The 22,054-nt window shown below is 35.8% G+C and overlaps 1 protein-coding gene across 3 annotated transcripts in view; it reads right to left on the bottom strand.

The window, feature by feature from the left end:
- The window catches only part of Mrps9 (mitochondrial ribosomal protein S9), a 60,404-nt gene that overhangs the window by 4,926 nt on the left and 33,424 nt on the right, over positions 1–22,054 (bottom strand). For all 3 annotated transcript variants that reach the window (XM_074050463.1, XM_020179668.2, XM_020179669.2), the window contains exons 3-9: positions 21,510–21,572; positions 21,391–21,421; positions 13,836–13,915; positions 6,221–6,288; positions 5,242–5,317; positions 2,777–2,945; positions 1,676–1,784 (exon numbers count right to left, since the gene is read on the bottom strand). In XM_074050463.1, the coding sequence (XP_073906564.1) occupies positions 1,676–1,784; positions 2,777–2,945; positions 5,242–5,317; positions 6,221–6,288; positions 13,836–13,915; positions 21,391–21,421; positions 21,510–21,572 (596 nt within the window). The remainder of the gene's footprint in view (positions 1–1,675; positions 1,785–2,776; positions 2,946–5,241; positions 5,318–6,220; positions 6,289–13,835; positions 13,916–21,390; positions 21,422–21,509; positions 21,573–22,054) is intronic.

The raw sequence follows: 22,054 nt of genomic DNA, 5'->3' as shown, positions 1-22,054 counted from the left end.
CCTCTGACCAGCATGCTGTTTGTGAAAAACTTTCTCCCAAAAATGTCCCTGGAAAGAGAAGTAGGCAGTTTAACTGACTGTGAGGTAGATATCTCAGAGATCATGATGTTCAGTTCCCTCCTCCCAACTGGAGATGTGATCTTGAAACATTTTTGCTAAGGTCTTAGCTAGGAAACAGCTAGAATTGATATCCCTGATCCTTGGCTCCGCTGTCTTTCTGTTGGCCAGTGGTCACTTTGCTGCGGACTTGTGAGCCCCTGTCCACTCCTCCAAGAGGAAAGAAAGGCCAGTCCATGGCTAGCAGGGCTGTCCTAAGCCTCGATAGCTACTTAAAACAGAGAGAAGGTGTGAGCACCTATTCCCACTAAGACTAGCATTAGGTTTCCTAATGAGGTGTTCCTTGATGAACAGGAATTGTATTTCAAATGGCATAGATGAGAGTGAGCACAGATGATCCTGAGTAAATGCTGTGCAGTTCAAGTGAAGAAAAAGATCTAAGGATATAACTGGACAGCTCAAGGTAGCCAGAGGTGAGGCTTTCTGTGCAATCAGCAGGAGGTATAACCGAATACAAAGTAACAGCTAGGCAGTTCCTCCTTGCAGTTTCCAGTGCTCAAGTTCCCAATCCCAGAGGCATGAGCCTCTCTCTGTCATTTCCTGAACTTCCTCCACTCCTTTCTCTGTGGGGATGATGGCAGAATTAGTTTAATTCATATTAAATAGAGTGAAGAGTAGGCTACTTCTTGACACAAGCACACACAAATACAATAAGCATACATTTCCAGAGGTAATGATTCTCTCTTGAAGCTTACATGGCATTAGAAGGGCCTGTTTCCTTACACAACAAGTATTGGGAGCAGAGAAGCTTCAGCTCTCTTGACCTTCAGGAAACAGGAGGATTCGGAAGGAGGAACAAATCACATGGAACTTCTGTTACTTGTGAACTACTGCAAAGATAACGACTGTCTCAAGAAGAGGCCTATGAAGTGACTCACAGAGAGCTTGAAGGGGATTAGAAGAATTGTGCTATCTGTCTATGATGCATGTCTATTTCTCTGTGTGATATAAAATTTAAGAAGCATAGCTCACATTTAGAAATGGGAACTGAGAGGTGCTGACCAGCTGTTTTAATCTGTGAATGTTGGGGTCTTTGCTTGCTCAGTATATGCACAAGCAATTTCCTCTAAAAAGGAAAGAGTCCAAAAATGGTAAAGCAGCCCTTTTCTAATATTTATGGTCAGGAAAACAACCATAGCACAGAAAATCTGTTCGTGTTTTTCCTTACCTAGGGTCTAAATGAGTTGTAAGAGCCAAGAATGGTCTCTGGGCTTGCTGGTTTGTTTTGTGCACATGCACCCCCAAATTAGAAGGCAGAATCCGCCTTTCTTAGATTTTGGCATAACATGAGTTTCAGAACGTAGATACATATAAGAAAGAATATTCAAATTCCAGTTGGATCTGACAACAAGAGTCAATGAGGATTTCTAGAGATCTTTCTAAAAAGAATATGGAAAACTACATAGAAAAATAGCAAAAGCTTCCATTGGGCTAGTTTTCTGTATCAGTGACGAGAAATAATCCTCCAGACAAATAGTTTGAAATTCTCAAATTCTCTGATTATGACGCATTATTGAACACATTTCTTTACAAACAAAAATCAAAACCAAAGCCAAACCTGTCCTGTGTGACTGGGAAATAAAGAAGATAATCGATTCCATTCACTTTTATTTTTCCACTTCCATGCTTGTAAACAACTGCTTCTGCTTTTGCACTCTTTCTTTTACCTTTAAAAATGCAAAATTCCTGTTAGTAAAAATCTTAAGACCAGTGTTTTTGCAGAATAACAATATATAATGCTGTTCACAAGAGTTCTAGAACTTACTACAAATCAAACAAAAGTAAAATAGGTAAGCTATACCACAGTTAATGTAATAAAGCTTTTTGTGGGGTCATTTTGTTTTTCAATTCCATTTTAGAAACACTGAGATGACTCCTAATCAGTTTCAACACCAACAGCCATTCATTTTCATAAAAAACAACTGGACTGCGGGTGCAGCTCAAGTGGTAGAGTATTTTCCTGTTAAGTGCAAGGCCCTGACTTCAAACCCTAGTACCACTAAAAAAACTGAAACACATACCAAAAAACCAAAACCAACCAAACAAAAACTCAACCAATTTGCCTATGTATAGTCAATAAAATATTTATAGTAATGTAATTTTTTAAAATATGTGAACAATATAATGAAATAATAAGGGTAGAAATGAATTCTCAGGAAAGGTCTCATTTCTTTGAAAACAGTAGGTGAAAATGAGAAAGGAATGAGGTTACATCTTGATGAGTTGCAAACATATATATTAGGTCAATTCTTAAACGATATACCATGTCAAATGTCTCTGTTCATATATACAGAAAATGTGAGTGAAGGGCCTCGAGTTTTCACACATTACATGGTTTTTACATCTGATATCCAGCTTCATTGAGCATTTTTTATTTTTGAGAACACAGCTGTATTTTATTTTGTTGATTCTACCAGTTAAAATGTGAAAATAAATAAAGTATTGATATGACTGTACAGGTGTATAACCACATTTTTGGGGGGATACTGTAAGTTCAGTTTTTAAAAACTTCAATAGAATCAAAAAACTTGGAAATCCAATGTAGCAGTACTAAGCACAAACAAATCAAACACATAGTAGAGAGCAACAGCAAAAGGCAAGAATTATAGTTTCTCAGTGCTCACTGGTTTATTTTGTTTTCTTCATGGAATGCCATTACCTTCACTGGTGCTAAAGGCCATTCCTTGCTCATCATACTGCACAGGTTCAATCAGCTGCTTTTTTGATTGAATAGTTACACTTCTGCGGAACCTCTGCACAAATTCTTCTTCAGCAGGACCATACTGCAATGTCAATAACTTTTCTAGTAGCCGAATGAACTGCATATACTACAGACAATAAAAATAAAAATTCATTAGAAGATGCAAGTGTAATTGCATTTGCTAAAGTTTTTCTATTTTTATATACTTGATCTTTCCAATGTTGCTTTTCTTGATGAATTTTGACAGGATGACACTTCTGCATCTTCATGCTGCTTTTAAAACAGCGTGCAGATGCATTCCTTTTCCTGTGTGTCTCTAGTGCTAAATCTTTTCTTTGGAGAAACAAAGAAATTTATCATTCAAAGAAAAATCAATTTCTCTGTAGTATGATTATGAAATTGAGATTTAAGTTCATTTTCAAAAAAATATTTAGATGCTCAAGTGCAATTTCCACCCTTTTATTAGCACTGTATCAAAAGGAGCATTAAAAATAATTTCCAGTAAGTTATGTATAGTAAAATGGAAGGAATCTGATTTTGAGAAAATGTACCTCTTAAATTATATTTCGTAATACATTTGGTAAATATATTTTTGGCTGTTCAAGCTGTGTTACTTTAATGTTTATGATTTCCTTTAAAACTGAACAATCAAGCTATTTAAAAATTCAAGAGATACTTGACTTAAAGGGCAACCTCTTGAAATAAATTATCCTTGCTACTCTGTGCATTTTTTTAATAGTTCTTGAACATGTGATTAGAAAGTAAACAACTTGGTATTAACCCCTTAAAATTAGAAGCCAGAATAATCATTCTAAAGTGTTTATGGAGAAGGAAACAACTAATACTTGAGATCCTTAGTTAATATGGATTGTGAAACCCAGTTTTTGATAACCTTATGTATGGTTTTTGCCAATTCTAAAAACCACACTCAACTTTGTCACCACTTGCCTTTATAGTAAAAATCCGCTAATAATTTGAAATCTTTAAGAATCTCATCAGAAAGATTAATATTAAAAGAACTGTTTGGAATACAGCTTCCTGTGAGATAATAAAAGAGGAGATAGTTTTCTAAATAAGGATGACATACTTACCCAGAGTTCCAATCTCCCCTCCACTCACTGGCCTGTGTCCTTTGTTCTCAGCCATCCTTATATATTTTCCACTATTTTTTAAACAGCAAAGGGTCACCACAGATATGACACAGCCTTGCTTGCAAACTAAACTTAAGATCTGAGAAGTCACAAACCACCCCCACCTCACTAAGCCACAAACTTCAGGATTTATTCTGATACCCAGTACCCCAAAAGTATAGAAGATCATCATATACGATGTTTTGTTTTTACAGCTGCATGAAAAGTTTTTAGGGTATTTCCAAAATGAAGAAAAAAACCCTAATTGTATAAAAATTAAAGTGGCCAGAAAACAGAAGGAAACAATGAAGAAGCAAAAAGGTTTTTCAGTTAAATTCAAGTGAAACAACACTTGGCAGTTAAGGTATTGGAAACTACCTCTGATCAACCACTACCCAAATGTCCAACATTTTGTTTAAGCAAATTTCAGCTTTTCCAAATCATTAGTTTCTCCAATATGTTAAGAGAGAAAGAGAGCAACTGAAGTAAATGACTTAAAATCTACAAAAGGCAAGGTGCTAACAGTGTTAATCACTGTCACAGAAGAAAAAAAATCTTTCTTCAAACAATTTGTGAAACATCTCTGCTCAAATCTTCCAGAAAGTCACCTATATTTATAACATCCAACTATTTAAATCTTCAAACATCCTCTGATAATGCCGGGCGAGCATTTAACAAAGTAAGAATGCAATTAAGGCCTTAAGCAGCAGTCACAATCTTTACTGGGCCTAAGATTCAGCTGGGGAGATTATTAACAGGAGGACACTAGGTGTCCTCCCAGTGATTCAGTGCCAGGTCTGGGGTGAGGTTTAGCATTCCAACCGACTCTGACACAGTGGTGGGCAGACACCAAGAGGAAGACCACTTCCTCACAGAGTGACACGTGAATGAGGCAAGTAGAGCTGCATACTGCAGGAAGGGAGTCAGGTGCTGCTTCCTTTTCTCCTTCACCTGCAATGACTCCTTGCACTCATCCTTAGCTGGGAAATGAGCTACTGGCCTTACAAGGAACCAAATTCTCACCTGCTGTGCTACACTCCCTAAGACAACTGGCAAAGGACACGAAGACACTTACAAAGGAGGGTGGGGAGACTGGACATGTAGTTGTCCTGATCAAACAGAAGAGCCTTGTCCCATAGCAGAAATCAACATGGAATTTTTTTTTTTTTTTAAAGAAAAGCTGTCTTAGGAACACCTGCCCCCGAAAAACATTACTATTAGGATCCTTGATATGGCAATTGTCTCCATTCTTATGGTACAAGTCCCCTTAAATTCAAAAGATTCATTACTCACATCTTGATCTGACAGGTTTTCCACCAACATTTCTTCTAGTTCTTCCTTAATCAGCCATCTGCTGCCAATCAGGTCTCTGTTAAAGTATCACATATATTCTCTTTTTAATTAACCATGCAATTAGTTATACCACAAAGGATCCCATATACAGAAGCAATTTATGATTGGAAAACAGATTTCTCATACTGTATAGCAGTACTTTCATCTAAGCACACAATTTATGAGAAATATTACTCCATTTCCTCAATCTACTTTAGAAAAGACACTGATGTGAGTAAATATTTTGTTTGAAAAGTTAAATATGCTACTCTAGAACTCATTTAAAAAGCCACTGGTTTTCACAAATGACTGAGAACAAAGTCATAACTTGAATAAGGTGTATCCAGAAATTTGAGTTTTTTGCCCAATAACAGTGAATGAGTAAGTTGCATAGTTTGATGGATCTGACTTATCACCTCCAAATGGAAGCACAAATCTTGAAATACACACACACACACACACACACACACACACACACACACAAATCAAGGTAAAAGCTGGATGTAGTAGGGCACATGTGTAATCCCAGCACTTGGGAGTCCAAGGCATGGGAATCATAAGTTGAGGCTACACAGTGAGTTCCAGATCAGTCTGGGCTACAAGGCAAGACCCTATCTCAAAAAAAAAAAAAAAAAAAAGCAAACAACAAAACCAAATCAAACAAACAAAAACATGCAAATATGGTTATATACAAAATAATTCAAATTCAAATACTGAATTTAAATACAGAAATTAAATACCATTTGATACATAAATCTGCAATAAGGTCACATAAAAATATCCTCAAAATTTGCTTCCTCTGAAACAAAAATCACCCTGTTTGGAACCCTAATTTTAACGATTAATACTGAAATATTAACACATTAGGGCTTAGGTATGCCAGTAATTACATGCCATGTTTTCAAGTTTACACACATTCCAACGCAAGAAAAGAACTTACTTGGTTTCAGTCTTTTCTGGAAGAGGACCTTTGTAGTTTTCTAACTGGAGTAGCTTTCCATATACTTCCTATGGTAAATAAAATACACATGCAATAAAATAGCACACTGTTACTAATGATACACTTTGTACTTTTTTCCTATAAGTAGTCCTCATTCTAATGTGCCCTCCTCACGCTAACTGCAGAGTAAATAAGACGAAAATGCTTTTAAAGAAAACTATTTCCCAAACTACAGGAAGACAGAGATTTCAGTGAGAATTTAGTATCATGTATCATTGCACACTTTAACAGATTTTAAAAATAAATGTAAAAATTTTACAACTCCACTTCAGGGAGGAGGATTACAACAACAACAAAAACCCTGTAAACTATTTTCCTTAGAGTTTCACAGTGTAAAAATTTCCTTAAGAAAAATCACAGTATATATTTAAACTTAAGACACCTACCCATTAAATTTATGGCATTTACATGTGAACTACTTCTCTAATATTTAATTGTACTTAATGTTTAATTTTACAATGTCTCCCAAGAATTGGAAAGCCTTGTTGACTATGGTTAGCCTGCCTTTAATGTGTGTGGGGAGGGGGGTGGGGGGTGGGGGGTGGGCTGGAAATCCAACCTGGGCTTCACACATGCTAAGCACATCTCTACCACTGAGCTACAATCCCCAGCCCCTATTTTAAAGGGCTAAGACACTGACTGGGTTGGAACTCCAACTGGGTAGTATATGAAAATATTTTCTATGCACCTGTTTTTAGAAAACGATCCTCAAGTGCTCTGAACAGGTAAAGCCTACCACAAAAGGAATCCAGCTCACTTGTAGCAAGTGGACATCACTGCACACCTGGCCCAGCTGGGTGACAGGCAGGCCTGCAGCAGGATGCTATGCCTGGGTGCAAGGCAGCAAGCGCAGCAGGTACGTGCTCCCCAGCCCTGAGACTTGGAGGGTGCAGAGGCCAGAGATGGTATGGTTTTCACAGCTAGCTAAAGATGTATGATCTAATCAGAATATCAACAATAGCGACAGCCTCCTATGCTCAAAGGGTTTCTTTAATTTTCTGGAGTAACCAAGGCAATAACTGACTTCCTTAAGTAAGTTTTAAGTGAAAATTTGGCCTGCTAATTTAACTCTTTCCAACGACTTTTGAGAAATTTTCACTTGAAAGTCTGTATTTTTAAAAAAATGTTCTTCCACAATGCCATTTCCTTCTAGTGTTATGTTTACACACATAGGAATTTATAAACAATGTAAGTAAAATTGTGAGAAAAAATTTGGGAGAAGTATTAAATTCCATTCATTTAAGAAATGCCTACAATTAGTTATAACCCAACAAATTACGTCACTCATACACTCCTTTTTTTGGGGGAGAGGAGTGTTGGGAATTGAACCCAGGGTCTCACACATGCTAATCACACCTCTACCACTGAGCCACAGTGCCAGCAACATATACTTCTTTATAAATAAGAAAACATGTACTTAGCATAGTAGCTGACCCATAGCAATGGTCAAGTATGCTAGCAGGAGACAGAGGGCTTTTTTTTTGCACATTGGAGTTTGAACTCAGGGCTTCATGCTTCATGCTTGCTAGGCAGGTGCTCTTACCACTTGAGCCACTCTGCCAGCACTGACATAGGGCTTTCAAGAGTCAAATAATTTAAATAAGCCTATTGGTTAACCATTTCTACTTATTCTTTCTCTTCTCTATAATAAGATCACTCTTAAGAGTACCTTGGTTAGAGTCCACAGTGCTCTAGAAAAGCAGATTCCATGGCTTCACCTCCCTAAAGAGATTTGTTCTGATTTACATTTTAAAGAATCCTTGAGGGTATAAAATATGCCAGGAACTGTCAACATCACAGATTATCACTGGTAGCTTCTGGTATATTGTTAAGTTTCCACTTAATTTTTAAGGAACACTAGAGAATTAGAATTACCCCCACCTCCACTAAGTTTATATACTGTATTTAATAGTGTAATTTTCAAATATGACAGGAATAACCCAGATGTGAAATGCTGAATCATTAATCACAGCTATGATTAATATTTCATAAAATCAAAGCAAGCCTATCCACCCCTCGTGTCATCAGATTTCCATAATGTATGAGTCAAATTTAGAAGGTGCCTAATTTGAAAATACCAGATGCTCAGGTTACAGAAAAGAAATGCTTAAACTAAACTATTCTCAAAGAATGAGCAATATGATTTTTAGTAGCCTTCTAAAATCTGTTTTGGTTATATTAATCATATGGAAATTTCAATCTTAAGAGAGTAAACAAGTAACACTTCACGTTGGAGGGTAGCATAGAAAAAGTCAACTGCATTTTGTTACACGAAATACATAGTAACAAACTAATAGTAATAATCATTTTTAGATACTAGTTCAGTCACATAACTTGTGTTTATTAAAGAAAACACGGAAAATTGATTTCTTAAATAACCACCACCTCAGTTTTTTGGACACTGGCATAAATAAAATCAAATTAAATAAATATAGATGTCCTCCAGAGATGTTTCTGCTGTGTACTTCAAGTTCCAAGTGACTACTTCCATTGTACATCTCTGCTACTCCTCTGTGAATGCTGTACAGTCTATACATCCATGGTGCAATGCTATTCAACATAAAAAACAGAGTGTCAAATACAGGTCATATGAAAAGCACTCTGGGGAAGTGCAGCCAGGAGTGACAACATCAAAGTGCTTGGAACTCAGCTACTGCATACTTGTATTTTTTCTTCTTAAATTAAAATCACATATTATAATAACAATTGTGCCATTAAAAAAGTAACCTGATTAAAATCAACATAGAGGCAATAAGGTGAATCTGTTTTCTTAAAAAAAATTTTTCCCTAATTGTTATGCTTGGAGCATATAAAATATACAATGGTTACATGTGAGAAAAGTGTACATTAAAGGTACCACTAGAACGGCAATGCCTACTGTTGAATTAATTACCGACTCCTGCTGTCAGGAAGTCTTGAAACAGCATGCAGAGATCCCTTAACACCACTCTATAGCTTTTTAAAAACAGGCACTTTACATAGTTATAAAACAGTTATTTGTATTAGCTCAGTGTTAGAAGGGTCACTATTATACTCCATTTTTAATCACTATATCTCCAGGAGTTTTAAATATTCATCGTAAGGTCACAAAGAGGATCTAGAAACATCTAAACCAAGCAAGAATTTGATGATACTCTACGCTGAGGATGGCTACTGAGCCTGGATTCTCCAAGTCTACTCCCCTGGGCTTTAAGAATTTGAGTTACTTCAATCATTTGAAATAAACTCACAACCTCTGAACAAGCCAGGTACTTCTCTCACAAGGCTAATTATCCCTGTTTCTAAGGTAAAAGGATTAGAAGTACTTGGTTTTCTTCCATGTTTTTAAAGTTTATTCGATTTAACACAATAGTTTAGGTATTTAATGAACTACTTAGTACTTCATTTTAAACATTTGTTTGGAGTGATTTTCATCAACTACCTTCAATCTAAAGAAGTACTTTGAACATATTCCATTATTAAGTGCTTATCGTGTTGGGGCTATACCAAGCCTAAAACTAAGGAGATTTTATCACCTTTCTTTTGGAAAAATGTGTCTGAGCAATGCCCACAAGGACACTAGAGTGCATTCCACATCTTGTACAACCTTTCCCCAGCAGCAGTTTCATGGGATATTAATGGTGTTCTGTCTACAAAGGCTTCCTTCCATGGTCCCTTCTGAAGGCTGTGGGTTAGAGCACAGGTCTCCGCATTCACAGCCTACACAGCTTGCATTCTGCTAGGTATTGTTCCCCAGTACACGACAGGCACATTCCCAAACTGACTTCACTCAGACCCCTTTCTGAAAGAGTATTTCACAGTAAGCACTTTGGGGAAAGCTGCATTAAAGACAGACCTTGACTTAATAAACCACATATGACAAAAGAGTTCCCACTTCACAGTAATGAGTTTTAAGTGATTTTTGCTATGGTTTGGGTAAGTATCCCACTAAGGCCCTAGGTTGGTCCCCAGGGTGGCACTGTTGGGAGGTGGTGGAGTTTGGGGGAATAGGAGGTCTTCTAGTCATTTGCAGGTGTGCCCTTGCAGGACACTGGTCTCTTCCTTTCTCTATTTCACCTCCCTGCCATGGGCAAACAGTTCTACTCTGCCACATGTTCTCCTTGTCAGAGGCCCAAAGGCAACAAGGTGACTGACCATGGACTGAAACATTCACAATTGTGTGCAAAAATAAACCTTTTCCTTTTTCAAGTTGATCTAAGGTATTCTGTTACAGCAATGGAAAAGCTAACACATTTTCAACTCACTTTTAGTGAGTGAATTTTAGATCTAGCCCTTTACCCACTCCCCCAATTAGGCACACAGGGTCTTCTCCTTAGTCTAGTCACAGCTTAGCTATTTGGCTGTACAGTTTTTCTTTTCTTTCCTTCTCTTCCTTTCCTCTTTTCTCTCCCTCTCCATACCTCCTTCCTTCTTTTATATCTGTGCTCAGCTGTTTCAGGAAGTCTTTTTTCTTCTTTCTTTTCTTTCTTCTTCTGAAACCTAAACTGAAGCCCCAATTCATGCCTGAAAAGTACCTAAGTTCTAACACAGCTACTCAGGAAATAGGAAGCCATCTATTTGGAGTTTAAAAAAAAAGCCCTACCCATGACATCAACATAGTCTTCTTTACAGTTTTCAATGCTGCTTCAAAAAACTTAAGAAATCTTTGATTTTTTTCAAATTATTTGTTATTGTTAAAGAAATTCTTTTAGTATTGTTTTATAGCTTTTTGTTATATATGTATATCATATTAGCAATACAAATTTTATGATAAAATTTGTAATAAATTCTATTTTAATTTTATAATGAAAGTATAATATACATAATAAATTTATTAAATAGTTAAATCTTATCATAAAAGTGGTAAGTTTTTTTATTTTTACTAGCTTTCCCAGGAACCTGAAGACAAATGGATCATTATGTCTACAGGAAAATGGGGGTCTGAACTGACCTTCAAATGAACCTTTAGAATGAGATAGTCATAAAGTGTGAGACCACATGGATTGGCAAATTTTCCTTCATTTTATAATTTCCTATCTTGCTTCATTTCTGAGCAGGAACAATAAATTATGTTTCTTTTCACTGTCATCTCTCCTTAAAACCTCCCCACTTTTCCACAAAAACTGGATGGATTAAATGTATTTCAACCGGAGACGGTACTCACTACAGCGTTATGTGTTGTCCTTAACTGTAAACTGCACCAGGACTATCCCTTATTAGTTGCTATAAAGTAATATGCACAGCACACTTAATATGTAAATAATCACCAAATACTAAAAAAGACTTAGCATGATTACAGAATATAAGACAGGTTAATCGACTTAGAAAGGTCTCCTCACACAGCTGCACACAGCTCCAGATCTGTTTCCTTGTTAAAAAGCCTAGCCAGACACTGCCATGTCTCATATAATCACAGCTGGTCAAAGACATGGGGAAAACACTTTGGCTTAGAGTCTTTTCCTGTGATAGAGGAAGAAAATTATATCAACAAACACAAATGGTAGCAGCAAAAATTCATTTACAAGTCTTTAAAGCCTGTCAGTCTTCAGGGGCTACTTCCTGTGCAAAGGTGGGGAATGCACAGAGATCACCCAGGACAAGAAGAGGAAGTGCCCCCCCCACCCCGCCCCACTGCTGTGAGGACGAGAACAAAGAAGAGAGAAAACATGTGGATCTTCCAAGTCTCATTAGGTGGACTTTCTGTGTACTGCCCAACTTCCACATGGAAGTGCCTTCTACAAGTTCAATGACAGTGAACATTTAATCGCTAATTCAAGGTTTGCACCTTAGAGGATGGAGATTTGTGTGCTTTCAGAGATGAGATGGGTATGACTACAGTTGTAATTAATGACATCTGCCATCCCTGATGCTGAGGTGATTGGCAAGCATTTAGGAATTACCAAGTTAATGGAAACAAAAGGCCAAGAACTCTTCTATATGTAACAAAACCTACACTACTCATAATGAAAGAATAATTATCAGTAAGACAGAATTTGGCATTTTAGTTGGAGAGTAAGGTAAAATTCTATCCACTAAGAAACCAATCAGTTTCTAAAGCAATATGTTTTAAAACACATAAACAAGCTAAAAATAAAGTTAGGCCCCTTCTACAATATATAATTTCTTCATTATGATGGAATGCAACACAGTATCTCCCCCTTGGGTTGCTCAGTTTCAGCCAAACAAATGCAAATGCTTGTCAGTTGACAGCTGTTTGATAAGGCTCCTCTGCAAGACCTGCATGCTTTACTTTTTTCCGTGAAACTTGGGATGAAAGGCAGAAGGCAGGAAGAGAATTAATGTAGCATACAGTCTAAAGGCAATGCTACAACCGTGATTAAGTAGAAAAGTTAAAAGGCACAGATTTTCCACAGCTTCGCTGCGTGCAACCCATCCGTGTAACAAGTTGACAGGCCTAGCGCGTCAGCTCCATCATCCCCTCCGACAGCTAAAACACAGCACTGCATCCCTTTTCAGAGAAAATTTGCGTCTGCACCATGAAGCGTTGTACATTATTTCTTAGCACTGCAGGGGGCTCAAGTCCATATGGAACCTTCACAAATATTACCACAGATCAAACCAGCGGCGTTTGGAGGCAGATTTGACATACCTATTTAAATGAACAGCAGGGGTCCTCGGGCAGCCTCAGGCTGCGCAGGAGAGAGCCTTGGTGGAAGCCTGAGTTGCAGCTCCATTACTCAGCAAAGACACCCTCTACATTTATCATTCATTTCCTTTCTGCCAGGGCAAGAAGCTCATTTGCCCAAGGTCAACAAAAAGTAAAAAGAAGGCTTTCTTTTTTCCCCCCAAGAAATAAATGTACCTGACAAGTGGGGATTTTGTCCTTTGGGTGTGTGGAGCACAAACAGACAGCAGATAAGCCTAAAAAGCAGAGTAAACGTGTGCATTGATTCAAGCCACTGAAATCTGACTGGATGAGGGAAGCCCCATAAATATTTCTGTAACTTGAAAAAAAATCATACCATGGGTAAAACAGAACTTGACATCGTGCTCTAAGAATAAAATAGATTCAGCCCTTTAAAACTGGATACTATTATCCAGCCCTTTTTTCATGGTAATTCTAGGGAACTCTCCCAAATTTGCATACTATCAAGAACAGCTCTGAAATCAAAACAAGAATTGTTTATAGCACTCTCAAAATCAGGTGGAAGTTGAAGTGTAAGAAGATCAATCAAGTTTTCTGGACCCAAATTCTCCACTCATACATTGCATTAACCCATGACGAGAAAAAATTTCATATGAATAACAAAAACAAAGTAGAGATAGCACTCGAGGTAAATTAAATGCCTCACAGTCCTGACAGCACTGTATTCTTGGCATACACATGTACTATAGATGATTTCAGTTTGTAAGTAAAAGCACTTTAAGGACAATTTTGATACATATTCTACAAAGTTTACCTTTAGCAAAACTAAAACATAAAAATATAAGCATTTCATCACCTTTAGACATCTTATTTTTGTCCATTATGAAATACGAGAAACTCTGAAGCTGAGAACTATTTAGTTTTGTAGCTTACAGTTCATATTATTTATCATGAATATAACATACTTACATGCATTAATGAATAATAAGATTGTTTGCCAGTATAGAAGAGAAAATGAAATGGACGGCCATCTTCTCCCCACTGGATTGCTAATAAAAAGCCACATGAAAAAAATTAAAAACATACACAGAGGTAGACCAAACAGCTGTATTAAATTGCAGTATGAGACACATTTATAATTTTGATTAACTTTTAAAAGTACAAGAAATACTAGTATTTACAATTCATGTTTAGTTTCGCATATTTAATACGCAAATGTTTAGGATTTCATTAGTAGCATAAAACAGTCTATATTTAATAAAATATTCCACTATGAGAATTTCTGCAATTTATTTCAAATGAAAATACATAAAATAGCTCAATTTGCCTATTTAGAACAAAAAAATTCAGGTTTGGCTACAGAAACTATGTACTCCCATGCTCTTCAAAAGGAAAATGGTAACCAATAATGCAGTAGATTCAGAAAATTCAAAATTCCATGAATTTTCAATCAATATAACAAATTTAAAAACTAAAGAACTATTTTTCTATGCCACATCATTTGTTTCAACTTGTGGAAATCTACCTTTGAGAGTTTAAAACCTCTACAAGGAAAAGGCCCTCAGAAAGGAGCTACATATAATTCCTTATGAAATACAAGTGGTCCCTCACAGCTAAAAACCACTGAACTAATGAGAAATGGAGTTACTACAGTAGGCAAGCCAACACTAACTCCACGTCCTTTGACTTGTTTTTCTGTTAACTATTCGTAGCAACTTCTTTACAGTAAAGATTATACTCCTAGGTCCACTGCATGAGTTGTAAACTATTTTCTCCCAGTCTACCACATCCTGTTATTTTTGTTTATGGTATTTTTCATAATCAATTAGTTTAAAATATGTCTATCATCAAGTTGAATCTGTTGCTTTTTCTCTATGACATTATTTCTTAATCTTTTCTTCATTATTGATCTTTCCACATTTTTGCTCTGATTGTCCCCTTCGCGTGACATTTTATTATCACAATATACTATATGTTTGCGATGTATGCTGTTGGACCTTTGAAGAGGCAGAAACCACTGTAACAGCTACATTTCCACATCTCCTATGTCTCTCTTGAGAAAGCATTCTTTAAAAGATGTTGAGCTCTCGAAAGCTATTTCCCTCTGGAATTCTTACTTGTTTTCAGATGTAATAGTTAATCGATCTGAAATTTATGTCTGTGAAACAGAAAGCCAAGTTTTATTTTATCTCTGCAAAGAGAGCAGTCATCATACAGTTTTTTTTATTGTTGTTGTTGTTTTAAAATAGTAAGCACTTTTCTACTGAAAACTCTATCAGCTGCAAGACCATCTTTCACTTTATGTGAAGACACTTAAAATGGAGGAGCAAATGTCTTAATGTATGGTGAAAAAAATCAGTCTTGATTGGGTATTTAGATGGAAAGTTAAAACTGTATTTCTTATTTGTCAATAGTTTATGGCTGTTTTAAATAAAACATCTTCATAGACATCATGAAATTCTTTATATTTTTCAGTATCTGTACCTCTACAACAGATACAAGGGATTTTCACTGAACTGTTGAGTCAGTTAGTCAAAAGTGACAAAAAGACAAACATCATGGATGTAGATGACTACTGTTAAACTTAGGCTTAACATTAATGTGTATGTGCACATATAGATTTTATAATGTACATATATACACATATATAAATTTGGTTTCACTGAATCTAAAGACTTAAATTTTAAATTCTTAAAATCTAAGGATTTTAAGACACCCATTTTAATATATTTCACACAAAGGAAAAAACTGTCAAACCATAGCAGGTATCAGAGCTCCACTGAAAAGTGCATTCTGTATAAGGATATGTATTGAAAGCTGTTGAAAAATGGGGGGTGGGAGTGAAGGAGTAAGGGAGAGCAATAGAAGGAGCTGAACTGACCAAAGTAAAGTATACTCACAGCAGGGGTATATCGACAAACCCCTTTGAACATCGACTTAGAAATTAATAACCAAAGACAGGACGGTAAACTAGGTACAGTATGTGCTGTAACTTATGGGAGGAGGGAAGGTGAATGAAGGAGATTAAGGTGAGGGAATATTGTGGATAGACCTCCTATACGTACACGAAATAGAACAATTAAACCTCTTGCAATTGCTTGAAGTGGGGCAGAAAGGGTTTGAGGGGGAGAGATTGTAGGGGTGATCTTATGGATGTACAATGAAAGCCTATTTGGAATTATCACAATGAATCCCCCTGTACAATGAACATATCCCAATAATTTGTTTTAAAAGTGCATCCTGTTGTTAAAGATGCTAAAATTTGAAAAACTGTGTCTTAGAACTCACAAAATCCAGCATGAACAGATGCTGACACTTAATCTCTCTCTCTGTCCATTGGTCTATCTGTCCTGCCACAACCACCATTTCACTTGTCAGCTTTTTCCTGCATTTCGATACCACACAGAGTAACTCCTTACATTACCCTTTTAAAAAATTTCTTGCTGCTCCTTGCACCTTGAAACTTAGCAAGTATTCCCCAAAATCATACTAAGACTCTGGAAACTATTCAGATTTTCACTTATGATCTTTACATTTTATTATCTTGTATATAAATCTTACATATTTTGTACATTTTATCTGTACTTATAAATGGCTTATTTTGTTGCTCCTCCCACTTAGTTACCAACATAGGTGATGTTAGATTTCAAATAGGTAATGCTAATTATACAAGTAACATACTGTTTCTATAAGGTTAAATATTACAAAATGCTTAGTTAAGAGGGTTAATGGGAATTATATTGTTCTAGACTCTTTCTGTGCACCTACATGTGTACGCCTGCATGAAACAGTATAGTTTGCTTGTTTTTAGAAGCAAACATAAGTTTGTTCTTAAGAGTGAGATTTTTGCCACCTGTACAGATCCCATGGTATGACTCTGACAGTTTATCTAGAAATCTTATAATGAACATTCAGATTATTTCCAATTTTTTGTTGTCCCATAATATTTAAATTTTTTAATCTCTGGGCTAAACAGTCTCTTGTTATTGTTTTATAGGACATTATTTGTGGTCTCTGATATTTCCAAATGTCTACTAGCTTTTACTTTCTTCATTTACACATTGCCCATTTTCTTATTAAGCTCTTTTCACTGTTACTAATTTGTAAGAGTAGTTTATTCTAGGTTTCAGCCCTATGTCATATTTCAAATTTGCTAGTGTCTTTTTGTCAATGAGAGGTTTTCCCTTTCAAAACAAGAAACTTATCATGGTCCTTTGCTTTTTTGTGACTTAATTACCTAATATGTCATTAAAAAATATTGATAGCTGTACATCTATCCTTCTACTAGTTGCTTTATTTAATTCTGTTCTAGAGATTAAATTTCCTAATTCCAAAGACACACAATGACTTTTTAAAGTCTTAACCCAACTCTGTCATCTTCTGGATAAAATCTATTTTTAAACATTCCTTTAAATGGATTAAAAGGGACCTGCACACACATGTCTGTATGTATATGTACACATGTGTTTATATATCTGGGATTTAGTGTTTTTAAAATGGTTCTTATCTGCCAAAATACATAAAGACGGAGAAATTCATTTGCTATCATTGAGACTGTCATGATACCTAGATCATCATTACCTCCAACTCACACTGATTTCTTTGTGTGTAGTTTTGGCCACCATGATATCATTAATTGGCAGAACATTCATCTGAGTTCCACATCAACATTTTACTCTGTACTGTGGCACTTTCTATAAAGGGGCATCATAAAAAATTTTCAGAACAGGCTGGTGGAATGGCTCAAGTGGTAGAGCGCCTTCCTAGCAAGTGTGATGCCCTAAATTCAAACCCCAGTACTGTCAAAGAAAAATTTTTTCAGAACAATTCAGTTCTCACATTTTGAGTTCAGATACTAAAGTAATGATAATCTTCTAAAATTCTAATAGAGTCTTTAGTTTATGGTTTTTCACTGCCTCAGTGGGCAAATATAACATCTATGACTAATAATTGATTTTCCTAATTTGTGTTTCTTTTACTGCAGTGCTGGGGATAGAGCCCAGGGTTTTGCCCATGCTAGGCAAATGCTCTACTACTGAGATTCAACCTCAGCACTTAGTTTTTTGAGGCAGGGTTTCACCATACAGCCAGAGTGGTCTTGAGCTTGCCTGTGCAGTCCTGGCTGGCCTTGAACTTGCATTCCTTCCTGACTCTCTGCCTCCAGAGTAGAGGGATTATAGGCATGCACAATGCCTACCACTGTCCTCTTAAATGACAAATCCCTAAGGTCAAGTTATGTCACAGACAGAAGGAAAATAACTGTATGTTAAAATATCCTGTGAATGTTATTATTTGAAATTCTTAATACTGGGTTGGGAACATAGTTCAATGATAGAACACTTGCCTAGCATACATGACGCCTTAGATTCAATCCCCAGTGCCACCAAACAAAACTTAATGTTCTCTTTTCTTTTTTCCTTTATCAAATCTGCCAAAAGTTGATTGATTTCACTGGCTGTTTCAAAGAGCTACTTGGTTTTATTTATCATACTTATTTTTAAAAATCTGTTTATCACGGTCATCAGTTATTCTTTTACTGACTTCCTAAACTGAATACTTAGCTCTGAAAGCTGAACAGTTTATTTATTTTTAATCTTGCTTAATTACTAATAATACATATTTGTCTGAGGTGATGGTATATGGTTGACTGACTTCATATACGTATATGAAATAGAACTAAGAAATCTCTTTCAATTGCTTTAAGTGGGGCAGGGACGGGGATGATGGGGAGAGATGATGGGAGAGCGATGTAACTAATGTACAATATAAGTCTAATCAGAATTGTCACTATGAATCCCCTCTGTATAACAAATCTATTCTAATAAAATTTATTATATATATATATTACATTTGTCTCTGCATGATACAATGTCCATAAATCCATAGGATTTGATAGGAACTGTTCTTATTGTCATGTATTTCTATGTAGTTTGTAATCTAATTTTGATTTCATCTTTATCAGTGATATAATTTTAAGTCAGAAAATCCAACTGACAGGATTATCTATGTTTTGGACTTTTTAGGTTTTCCCTATGACCCATTTCACAATAATTCTATTAATATTTCATAAGAATTTCCTTTGAAAGTTTACTCTTTGTATTTGTATTGATAGCTATAAAATCATGCTGCGTTATTCAAATTCTTTATAGCCTTAGTTAACAGCTTTTGCTTTAGAGCATTCCAATGCTAAATGTTTAGTGCAAGAAGGTTCATGGTCATCAAATCCACTTAGTGGTTTTATCAATATAAATTAACATTCTTGTCTCACTGAACTATTCCTCACCCTCTCTGAATTCCATGCTGTCTAATATTAAAGGCTCAATCTGGTGAATATCTTCATTTTCCTCAATATTTTCAGTACTTTGCAGAGCATGTTTTTTATGTTAACTCAATCTAGAAGCTTTCACCTTTTTTTTGGTGGGACTAGGATTTGGATTCAGGGCTTCGCACTTGCAAAGCAGACACTCTACCACTTGAGCTATACCGCCAATTCATTTTGCCCTGGTTATTTTGGAGATGGGGTGTCTTTCTAACTATTTGTCTGGGCTGGTCTCAAACTGTGATCCTTCCCTTCTCAATCTCCTAAATAGCTGGATTACAGATCCGAACCACTGGCACCCAGCTCATCTTTCAATAAGGAAAGTGGTAGTACATTACAAATCCATCTGAATCTAAAGTTCACTCTTAAGTCAGTTTGTCCTATACTTACAAAGCACAATGAAACTGAGAGGTAGGAAAGCAGGCAGCAAAAACCATTTTGCTAATTCTAAAAGAATAATAATATTGCTTTAATATGATTAGCTGCAATGTAAGATAATCCTAGCAATACTGCCATGTTTCCAAAATTATACACTGGCATTTGGCAGGGATAGACAGAAGTTTCAGTTGTAACATTGCAGCTGCTAGTAACAATGAAGTTCTAATACTGTGAAGGTGTATGATTTGAAAGAATGAACAAGTCTCAGAGGATAAGAAGGGACACAACTAACACAGAAAAAAGGAGAAGCATAGGTGGGGAGCTAAAAAACAGATGAGTCAATAAAAATAAAAAAGGGGCTGGAGAAGGAATCCCTGCCATTTCCAACATTTGTAGGAAAGCCACTAAGTACAGGTATGTGTCTGCTACACACAGTTGTAGTCTAAAACTGAGCTACAGCTTTGAAACTGAGGTGTGCTTTTAATAAGTCTTTATTTGTTTCCCTAGAAGCTATTATTAAACTGATGTTACAAATTTTATAATCAATCACATTTAATAATTAAGGAAATAGGAAAGATAGGACATAAATATTCAAAATAAAAGTTATTTCAAGAGTGAAGTTGAACACAATTAAAACTTAAGCAGAAACATAACATTAAACAAAGATTCTATGGAAGTATTTGCTTTCTTAGTCAACTCTAATTCATACTGACTAATTAATGCTGCCTGCACACTGAGCTCTCAAGCTATTCTCTGCTATTCCCACACATTTCTGCTGCAGAGTTACATGTTACTAAAAGCCAGTTGCATTTACCCCTAACCTATTTATCACAGGCACTTACTTCTGTAAGTACCGGACATGAACATAAACAGATTAAATATGAGCACAAACAGTAAAGATAGTTGCTGCCTATGAAAACTAAATTGAATGCTTTAGACAATTGCTTTGGGATAAAAACTGCTAAAGAAAAAAAGCTGTGTTCAACTTTAGTGTGGCTGAAGGAAAAAGTTCATGGAAATATAGAAATGTTCTACACTAAATTTCTTAGGAAGTTTATGTTCTTTGTTCTACCAGAGAGAAAGAACAGATACAAACTCAAAAATTTCCTCCAGCGATATAGCACAAAACTGATGAATACGTCTAAGTTTGCATTCTGTGTATTTTTTTAAAGAGTTGTTTTTTTAGCATTAATACTTTTTAAATTAATTGACAACTACCACAAGTCTACACTGGGCAAGAGGCTTCTAATGCACTGGTAATTATAGTATTAAACTCCCTGGCAACTTTAAAGCTTGTTTGGATGTTCTTCAAGTGTTTAAAAAATACATTTAAAAGATAAAGACAAAAATCTTTTTAAAAGCCAGAGAAAACAGAGGAATGAAATATGGCTAGCAGCTGCTCATCAGAAACAACAAAAGACAAGATGATGGAATTACATCATTAAAGGGCTGAAAGAACAAAAAGGGAAAAAAAAATCTATATTCAGTGAAAATATGCCTCTAAAATGAAGGAATAAAATATAAATAAAAGTTGAATGAGTTGTTAGCAGATCTGTACTAAATTCTTCCTCAAAAAGGCATATTAAAATGCAAATAATTAGTGTGACATTAGTGTAAGCATGAGCTCTAATCTGATCTACTTTTAATATCATTAATAAAAAGAAACAGCTTGCAAACTCCGGTCATTTGTTATTAGCTGCAAAGTATTTCTGACCTATTTCATGATGACCAGGACAAAGGAGAGCAACTCTACGATATGTGAGCAATTGCTGATATATATAACCCAACACTGTAACAAAGAAAAAGCTTATTCTTCAGCAAACTTACCTTTTTGTTTTGGAAAAATCTGTTCAGGATGCTGTAAAATAAATTTAAAATGTTATTAGATAATTACTGTAACATATAAAACTAAGTGAAAAAAATTTAAAAGTAATTAAGATAACTACCTTCATTATTGGCCTGGCTCGTTTCTCAAACAGACCACTTGGAAAAAGGTAAGTGATAGCTCTCTGAAAATAATATATAATGGTTAATTAACAACTGTTATAAAATAAGCTTATCCTATAACTAACAGTTATTGAATGCCTATGATCAGCTAGACACTGAACTAGAGTTCCATATGCATTTTCTAAGTTCATTTTTTAATTGGGATAACATCACTAAATGCACACCCCGAAAAAGAAAAAAACCTGTAATTATTAAAGTGGTTATTGAGAACTTTCAAGTGTCCCCTTCAAATGGGTCACTCCTTGAATGTGATAACATTTAGAATCTGTTTCTGAAAAGGGAAATTAGAGGCCCTCCCATATAGCTTCTGTGGTAATGTGCTCAGGGCAAGCACTCCAATTCCCAGCTGGGCATGCAAATGCCAAAGACAAAATCCTGGAAAGAGCAGGCTCTAAGACTCATCCACTGTGTTATTCAGTTTTCTGCTACTGTTACAAATATCTCAGAGAAACAGTTTAAAGGAGAAAAGATTTATCTGGGCTCA

The sequence above is a fragment of the Castor canadensis genome, chromosome 12 (genome assembly GCF_047511655.1).
Source record: "Castor canadensis chromosome 12, mCasCan1.hap1v2, whole genome shotgun sequence".
In the NCBI taxonomy this organism is placed as follows: Eukaryota; Metazoa; Chordata; class Mammalia; order Rodentia; family Castoridae; genus Castor; species Castor canadensis.
The sequence above is the reverse complement of the archived record's forward strand: the minus strand, read 5'-3'. Positions and strand labels throughout refer to the sequence as shown.